General features: G+C 33.5%; 1 protein-coding gene across 1 annotated transcript; it reads right to left on the bottom strand.

Annotated features, from left to right (window-relative positions):
• Window positions 1–1,193: 1,193 nt before the first annotated feature.
• On the bottom strand, window positions 1,194–9,559 carry LOC137646769 (uncharacterized kinase-like protein D1044.1). Its single transcript, XM_068379862.1, has 3 exons — window positions 9,494–9,559; window positions 3,519–4,329; window positions 1,194–2,794 (listed from the first exon to the last, which is right to left on the bottom strand). Coding segments are annotated over exons 1-3 (1,269 nt in total). The 5' UTR covers window positions 9,495–9,559; the 3' UTR covers window positions 1,194–2,337.
• Window positions 9,560–9,931: the final 372 nt, after the last annotated feature.

Genomic DNA, 9,931 nt, shown 5'->3' with positions numbered 1-9,931 from the left:
CTCTATTAATCCTGTTAATAACATCCTGAATCGTAAACGAAACTTTTGATTATATTGAAAGAATGACTCATTTTAATGTGAATTACTTGGAGCTTACATACTACTATACACACGCGCATATATATATATATATATATATATATATATATATATATATATATATATATATATATATATATATATATATATATGTATATATATATATATATATATATATATATATATATATATATATATATATATATATATATATATATATATATATATATATATATATATGTATGTATATATATATATATATATATATATATATATATATATATATATATATATATATATATATATATATATATATATATATATATATATATGCAAAAACATGGAAAATTAGAATATTAAGGGAATCTGGTCTATAATTTCGTCTTTGATTTCTTTAAGAGTCCTTTTGAAGAAGTGAACGACGAAACTAAGCATCAATTCTACGTGTTTCATGATGATAATAATGATGGCTTTAGTAACTTTTGAATTGCATAATATTTACCTTTATGTACATAGATGGTACAAGTCTAATCTGTAAATGCTAAGAAAATCTAGGAAAACCAAGAGATATAATAAGAAATTTATCAAAATTGAAAGTAAAAAATTATGTAATATATATGATTCTAACTACAACAGCGAGGTGAAGAAATGATGCATCAAATATGAAGTCGGGATGACACAGAATATCTCTAGATATTGATTGTAAAACAAAATATCACAGTTACGTGCGGATCTACGATGCTACATGCTCAACGGACCACCAAACTACTATGCATATCAGACCCTATGACATACTGTTTTTCGCAAATTTCTTTGAAACGAAGACTCGGATCAACATGATGCTTTAGCACAGAGTGTTTCACCCACTCCGCTAATTTTTAACACTACTGTACACTGTCAAATGCGGCTAATTATGGCGTTTACTCCTGACTGTGAGTCAAAAACCTGCGTGAGCTACTATACATTCGAACAGGTGAGGCATGACGTATTTGTGACGTCTATCCACCCACTACCTCCACTCCTGGCTTCCCCTACTCCCTTTCCTCCCCTCCTTATCCCCTTACCTATTTCTCCTCCATACCTCCCTCACCCCTTCCTCATCCCCCCCCCCTCTCTCTCTCTCTCTCTCTCTCTCTCTCTCTCTCTCTCTCTCTCTTCGGGCTACATGGTATATGAAGCCAGACACAAGTATGACGAATTAATGACAGATTAATAAAAATTATATGCCGAGTAAAGTTTGATCGTTTATGCAAACAATCGTAATCGATGTTCTTGTTTCTTTGGCGGTTATACCGTATTTGGTAAGTGCAGAAGGTAACAGTGATGAGGAAGATGAACTGTTTGTCGAGAGTGATGAATATTAAAAGTAAAATATGTGGTCAGTTACATATAGTATTAATCCAGCCATCATATACTCGCTGTCTATTTATGTCTGCAATGACTTCTTAACATATGGCAGCCTTTTCCTAACATTAGAATAAATTATTCATATATTTCTCACTTCAATTTTCTTTTAAGTTTTTACTCTGCTTCGGATTTCCACTTCAGTTCCACCCTTTTCCTTTCCATCTCTTACACAATTTCTTATAAATGACCAAGCGTCATCTACATTCTTCATCCCATCATACGTTCAACGTAACCTATGGTATTAGGGTCGCATACTCGTATAACTTGCAATTGTTGTATAATTGTCGAACAAACCTCATACAATAATTAAGCAACAACAAGTTGCGCTGGAACAGGAATCAGGGTCATACATAAAACACCCTACCATACTTAACATATGTACATTCGAGTTATCTGCCATTATAAATAAGTCATATGTGGTCATAGCTTCATTTCTTCGTGTGCAGAGAGAGAGAGAGAGAGAGAGAGAGAGAGAGAGAGAGAGAGAGAGAGAGAGAGAGAGAGAGAGAGAGAGAGGGGGATTGAGGGAGATGAAAGGGAGGTATGGATGTGAAAGAGGGCGGAAATAGGGAGTAGGAGTAGGGTACGAGGGGGGGGGGAAAGGGAGGGAGGGTGGTAGTAGGGGAAGGCAGGGGCGGAGTTAGTGGATGAATGGACGTCACTACTACGTCACGCCTCACCTGTTCGAATGTGTAAATGGCTCAGGCAGGTTTTTGACTTCACAGTCAAGAGTAAACGCCATAATGAGCAGCATTTGACAATGCACAGTAGTGTCAAAAATTAGCGGAGTATGTGAAACAATCTTTGCCAAAGCACCATGCTGATCCGAGTTTTCGTTTCAAAGATATTTGCGAAAAACAGTATGTCATAGGGTCTGATATGCATAGTAGACTAAAACACTCCATATTCCAACATATACTCAAAAGTAGCTAAAAATTGAGACTTCAAGAGGGGATTTTTCCTGATCAACTCCAAAGTTTTGTCTTTGAACTCTTCCACCATCTTCGGAATATCTTCCTCTTTAATTTCGTGGAAATCTGGAATCTCCTCTTTGGGTGCCACGGTGATATAGCCGATCAGGACGGCAAAAATTAGCCCATACTCGTGTTTCCTTCGGAACTCCCGAACGATGTCGTCGAAGGTGAAGGGTAATCTCTTCCCGGCAGAGGACATCATGGAGTTTAGCTTCTGGCTGTAAGCCTTCAGGAACAATTGCTCATTCGTTTTTCGGACTTCACCTATCAAGCTGGTCATCATGAAATAGTTCAGGTCGGTTGCTAGTGATGCCACTCTGGACAGCTGTAAGTCAATCAGCATTACTTCGACTGGGTTCCCATCTTCGTCGTACCTGTCCAGAAAATAAAACAAAAATGGAAATGATAAAGAGTATTTTTTAGTGAAGAGGAACTGAAACCTTGAATAACGTGATTGCATGGAATGCAAACGTGTATCCAAGATGCTTATCCTATGATTTTTATACTAAGATTTGTAACAAAAGGAAGTATGTGTTATAATAAACCTCAAGAAAATGCTGACATTGAAAAAAGCATGGGTTAATATGTTTATGAAAAGTTGACAAGTCATGAGGTAATGAAAATTACCCACAGAACTCTATCTCTTCATCTGAATCCAGTGGAAATGACATATCATATCAATGATTGGACTTTGATGGTATTTGAATGTTTCAAATTTAGATGCGTAAGTGTTTCGTTAGTTAGGTGCAAATCTATTCACCATTTATCTTTCTGGTGGTTTTAAATGTCTGGGATGTATGATGACCAATTTCTTCTCGCTGGTGAGAAACTGGGCATTATTAGCTAGAAGTGATATCTGTTGATACTATAATACCAGTTCTACAAATAGATTGATGTTTAGGGAATATTGATTAGAAAATCAAGATGGACAAAAGGAAGGTGAACCAATGTTGAGTAGAACGCTTAAAGGTGGATATAGCTATGGGTTGAAGGGATGCTGCAAATACCCTTTTTTAATGCCTATAGCAACCATCGTAAGGTTCACTGATGACATTACCCTCACCTACGAAAAATTCAACAAATATATCTTATATTTACCTGAAAAGAACGTTATTATTCCAGCAGTCCCCATGACAAATCACAGAAAAGGGACCATCAGGGCCCAGATGCTGAGCTAGTTTTTGGCAAATGACGCCCTTGCTTTCCAGGACCCATTTTTCTGCTTCGTTGTATCCCCCGAGACTGTGCAGTAAATCAGCCGTGGTCTGCATGCAAGGCTCAAACATTTCAAGCAGCATCTGTTCGGCGTCTTCTGAAAAGTTGTGCCAGTCCATTGATAGGTAAGGGTAGCGTTCACTCAATTTCTTGAAAGAGATTTTCTCATTCAGGAGCAAGGATGCACCGTGAAATGTGGCCAATGCCTCCAGAAGCATCACGCTGTGTCTGGCATCCATGCCGACCGTCCGGTCGAACATCTTGAATCCCTTTGGTCGAAGATCTTCCAGGAAAACCAGCTCTCGGCCTTTCTCATCCGAGTTATAATAGAACTTTGGGATGGGAAGTGGCTTGAGGTCATGCTCGACCAAGATTTCGTTCATAAGGGGGCCAATTTCCTTATAAAAAAGTGTCTCCTTCCCGAAAAATACTTCATGAAGGGCCTTCATGCTCTCCAAGGCTCGCAGTGGACAGACTTTTACAACGTAGGTGACATTACCCTCTTTGCCTCTCAACGTGTAGGATACTTCGACACTAGTGACGACAGTCGCGTAGTTATCACCCTTTTCCGTGAAGTCTACGACCGACCACGACACGAGTTTCGCTTCGTTGCCTTTGTCTGCTTTCAGAGTTGCTAGCACGTGACGCTCCTCGATCTGCGAGTGGTGTTCCTTCAGCCATGCTTTGTTGGACACTGAAAGAAGCGATGTATTAAGGGATGACTATTTGAATTAAAAGTTTAATACTGTATAATGTATAAGAACTTATAGATTAGGGAATTGCTTTATCGAATATTTGAGACAATTGGTTGTTTATGAGCGTTTTCAAAGAATGATTTTTATGATACATATTGTATTTCTTTTGAGTTAAAAGTTCAAGATTAAAGAGTTTTGACATTTGAACTTAAAAGTATCACGTGGGATTGGCAAATTACATACGGAATTATTCATATGCAATAAAAGTATTTACTTATAGTGCTACTTATATCTTATGATTCACATTTATAAGAAAACTATTTCATCATGTTATTACATTTGTTGTTTCTTTTAAGTCGTCCTTTTCTTTCATGATAGAAATGCTGAAATGGACATTCATTAAACTATTAGCTTATGCTGAAAGATTGATTATATTGATTATTTCAAACATCTCCCCCAAGAATCATAATTTCATTATGGAATCTGACTATTATTAGCGAAATCGACATTCGGAAATTGTCCTTAATAATAACCGTATTAAGTTCAGTAGGAGAAAAAAAAATCCATACGTGTTTTTTAACTGAATATATAGAAATCTAAGGAAAATAATTTCATAGAAATTGTACATAACTAATTATGAATTCTGATAAACATGTAGAACCAAACTTTGACCATTTTTAGGAAGTGAAAATTTAAACTAAAGATCAGGAAGCAGTTGGGATGATACAGAAAGACCTAATAAATTATTTTTTCTCTTGTGTTACCATATATTTATATGAAGAAGGCTCTCCTACCTCAGAATTTGCTCGGATATCTGCTATGAAAGTTATTTGATTGAACTAAACTCCCTTGATATAATGTTTTAGGCTAATACGTTTATAGGCGTCTATTGTTATATGAAATGTTACCATAGCATTTGCACCCATAAGATTCTCCTACTCCAAAATTTCTTAAACATTCTACCACTGATGCTATTTGGTTCAACCTAATATTAATGCACTGACTACGGAGTATATTTCTATTGAGTTTAAACGCATTCGTTGCGTACTTTCGATAAGCGAATATCACTGAAACCTGATATCAATGTTAGATAAGACGAATGTACTGTACGAAGTCGTGAGGTTTGTCCTTGGAGGGAATGTTATCGTAATGACATACATTTCGAGATGGGGTTGTTTTCTTAGCAGATCAAGATTTGATTGGATTCACTTCCAAGATCTAATATCAAAAAAAATTATTATCAAAATATTTGATAAAAACAGTTACCATAATATTCCGTTTGACAATGTATTTACAAAATACAATCTCTGAGGCGTTTTCTCAGTCAATACAACTGTTAAAATCTTTCAAGTGAACAAACTAGGCACGTGACATTTGTCCAGTTCTAAATGCGCAACGTTGTTGTTTGATTTGGTTATCAAGTAGTTTTCCAGTATGATTCAAATATTTCTTGCCACACCCAGCGCATGGAATCATGCAAATAGAACCATTATTCTGCTTAAGGGAATTATTTATTAAGATATTCGTTAGTGTTCCTGAACTTTTAAAAACCACATTTACCTTCAATATTTTTGATAAGTCATTAATGTGAGGAAATTTCTAATTTTATGGAAATACCTATTCATTCTCATTCTTGAAAGGTTCCTTATTCTTATGAGAATAAGATATATTTGCTAATCTGATTTTGAATTTTAGCTTTTTTTTTTTTTTTTTTTTTTTTTTTTTTTTTTTTTTTTTTTTTTTTTTTTTTTTTTTTTTTTAACTAGACATATATGTTATTCATGAATTATTAAGGAATTAGGCTACAATATAAACATATAGTTAACTGACTGTTACGTTACTATCATTTTATTATGTAACGACAGTTATTTACTAATTTTTTAGACTAATAACTGCACACACTAATGATGCTTTGCTTGTTAAGTTTCTTTTTGTAAAATTTTACAGTTTAATTCACTCTGTACCCATGGGTAGTGTACGCAATACACGAGCGCTTGGTACCTGGTAATTCAATTTCCTGTTTCCTGTGGGTTTTATGATTGAATATTGTCACGTGTAGTTTTGTGAATGGAAAAAAAATGGGGACGTTTTTAACAGCTCTAACATCTCTCGTTAATAGATTAAATGAGATACTTCTCTGCTAACACGAATATTTACTTCTACTACACTTGTGACAATTATCATCATATTAGCATTAGATACACAGGAGCATATAATTTAATTCATAATTAATATTTCATCATTTATGATCGGTTGGTTTAATTGAATAATACTAAAAAAATATTCATTTCAATTTATGGAATGATTTTTATTGCCCGGCACTTCAGGTCAATTTTCCTTGTGATCACTTCACCTGCTGAGCTGCCCCTGAATTATTCAGAACTAACAGCTACTTGATTCTACAATAATCTTTATTAAAATTCCACAAGAATGGTAAATGTGCATATTGAGATTCACTTATAAAAATACTACTCTTGAAAGTACCTGCATATAAACAAGATAATCGTCTTGGAACATATCAAAATATATGGAAATACCATCACACACACACGCACACACATCCATATTATTATTATTATTATTATTATTATTATTATTATTATTATTATCTGAGCTACAACCCTAGTTGGAAAAGCAAGATGCTATAAGCCCAAGTGCTCCTACAGGGTAAAATAGCCCCGTGAGGAAAGGAAATAAGGAAAGAATTAAACGATATAAGAAGTGATGAACTATTAAATATAATATAAAAAAAACATTGACATCAAATATTGAAGTATATTACAAAATCTCCATTATCTAATTTTAAATTGGTTCTTATCTTATACTTCATATTTTATAGTTTACATTTTATTTTCATTTTTATCTTTTCATATATTATATTTCATTCACGATAAAAATTCACAGAAATATTAAAACCGTTAAGGTGCTAATATAATCTTTAATTAAATTATTAATGATTATTTCTGTGGATATATGAAGCTCAACTATTACTCAAATTGTTTATTACAAATATTCTAATGTTCTTGCCTTCTATTATGAGAGGTTCAACCTCATCTTATTGTTCAGTTCTCAAAAGATATTTTTTACTTATTTTATGATAATTATCCTTTTTTAATCTTGTTATCTTTTTTTTTTTTTTTGTTAGAATTCTTACCTCCACAAAGAAGTTGGAAGGAGGTTATGTTTTATCCCATGTTTGTGTTTGTTAGTGAACAGCTTCTAGGCCACAATTTTAATCGAAGAGTTATGAAACTTGCAGGGATTAACTGCTATGTAAAAAGCTGAAAATGATTAAATTTTGGAAGGTCAAGATCATATATATATATATATATATATATATATATATATATATATATATATATATATATATATATATATATATATATATATATATATATATATATGTGTGTGTGTGTGTGTGTGTGTGTGTGTGTGTGTGTTCGTGTTTACACATTTTTATTATTATTTTAGTTAGTAGGATGGCCGGGCACCAGCCACCCGTTGAGATATTACCGGTAGATAGTTATTGGAGTCGTTTACTGGCCAGACAATACTACATTGGATCCATCTCTTTGGTTACAGCTCATTTTTCCTTTACATACTCCGTCCCCATACACCTGACACCACTGAGATGACCAAACTATTGTTCTCTGCTCAAGACTACTGCATTTGGTAGGGGTAAAAGAGAGCCTTTAGCTATGGTAAGCAGCCTCTTTAGGGAAAAGACATTTAGAAATTGCCTTCCACTGTGTTGGGATAGGTTACGCTTGATTGAGGTTACACTTGGGAATGAAGTTCTATCTTATTTGTATTTCTCATGTTTTTTTTTTTTTTTTTTTTTTTTTTTTGTTTGACTATTATTATTATTATTATTATTATTATTATTATTATTATTATTATTATTATTATTATTATTGTTTGTTGTTATTATTATTATGATTATTATTACTATTATTATTATTATTATTATCATTATTATTATTATTATTATTATTATTATTATTATTATTATTATTATTATTATTAGTAGTAGTAGTAGTAGTAGTAGTAGTAGTAGTATTAGTAGTAGTAGCTAAGCTACACCCCTAGTTAGAAAAGCAGAATTCTATAAGCCCAAGGACTCCAGCAGGGAAAATAGCTTAGGGAGGAAAGGACACAAATAAATAAATGACCAGAGAAGTAAAGAACAACAACGAGTAATTGAAAATATTTTAAGGGCAGTAACTTAATATATCTAGCTCTATCTTATATAAAATCTACAAATTTGAAAAAAGAGAAAGAGAAATAATATAGAATACCGTGGCCGAATGTACCCACAAGCAAGATAACCCAAGAAATTGGAAGACCATGCCAAACAGGCTATGGCACTACCCAACAATAGAGAACAATGGTTTGACTTTGGAGTGTCATTCTCCTACTGTACACTCAGTATTTATCACATAGGCCCATTTCCACTCACACCTAGGGGTGCCCTTTTAGCTCGGAAAAGTTTCCTACTAGCTGATTGGTTGTGAGTATCTTGTTCGAATATCATCATTGTTTTCAAATAGTTACCATGTAATGTGTATTGAAACTTTAATACTAACCCCAATTTCTAACTTATATATCTAAATAGGTTTTTTTAATAAATAATATGAATTAATAAAGAGATTATAAAGTATTGCGAGGTAAGTTTAAATTCAAAAACACTCGCCCAGGTCAACGACAGGAGTTTTGATGTACGCTGCATAATTTCGTAACTTTTCACATATTTTAACATATTGGGAAAAATTAAACAAAGGAGAAAGAAATAAAATGTTATTATCACTTTCCTTTGAATACCAGAATCTATTAAAATATGGAATAAGTAATACTCGCTATTGGTGAAAATTGCTGAGAGGTAAAGGGAACAGCCTATTGTCAGATCCCGAGGAGGGGATATAAGGTATAGGGAGGGGTATCGTGGTTTAACTGTGAAATTATGACAGCATTTAAGTGTCATTTCTATGGAATTTATAGAACACTACAGTGACCTTAAATCTATACCTTTACGAAAAAATAGACAACCCTTTCTATACGGACTTCCATACTACATCTATGATATTCAAAACCTTCATCAGATTTATAGTTTCACTAGTTTTATAAATAAAAAAAAAAATAAATGAATGATATGGGTGACCTTACTTTTCTCGTCTTGTTTTGCGTGAAGGGGCAGTGACTTAGACCTCTCTTCTCTTTCAGGCAACCGAGGACACTAAATTGTGTATTCTGTCAAGAATTATAGGTAATTTTGTTATCAGAAGTCGAAGGACAAGATAAGACTAAAATATCAATTTTCTGTAGATATTTCAGTTAGGATAAGAGTGAAAACCTCATTGCTAGATAAAGTGAAACAGAACTAAAGTTAGTAATAGTCACTTTGATTATGAGTTAACTAATCTTTGAGCCAAACCGGACAAGAGGACAAGATGCCACTTTAAATATGACATGGTGAATATGATAAGGTCCATATCAGATAAGTTTTCATGAAGAATGGCGACTTAGTCCAAGTGTATGGTTGTTAAGAATAGAGAGAGAGAGAGAGAGAGAGAGAGAGAGAGAGAGAGAGAGAGAGAGAGAGAG

This window comes from Palaemon carinicauda, chromosome 9 (genome assembly GCF_036898095.1).
Source record: "Palaemon carinicauda isolate YSFRI2023 chromosome 9, ASM3689809v2, whole genome shotgun sequence".
Lineage (NCBI taxonomy): Eukaryota > Metazoa > Arthropoda > Malacostraca > Decapoda > Palaemonidae > Palaemon > Palaemon carinicauda.
Note: the sequence above shows the minus strand (reverse complement) of the source record. Positions and strands in the feature narration are given on the sequence as shown.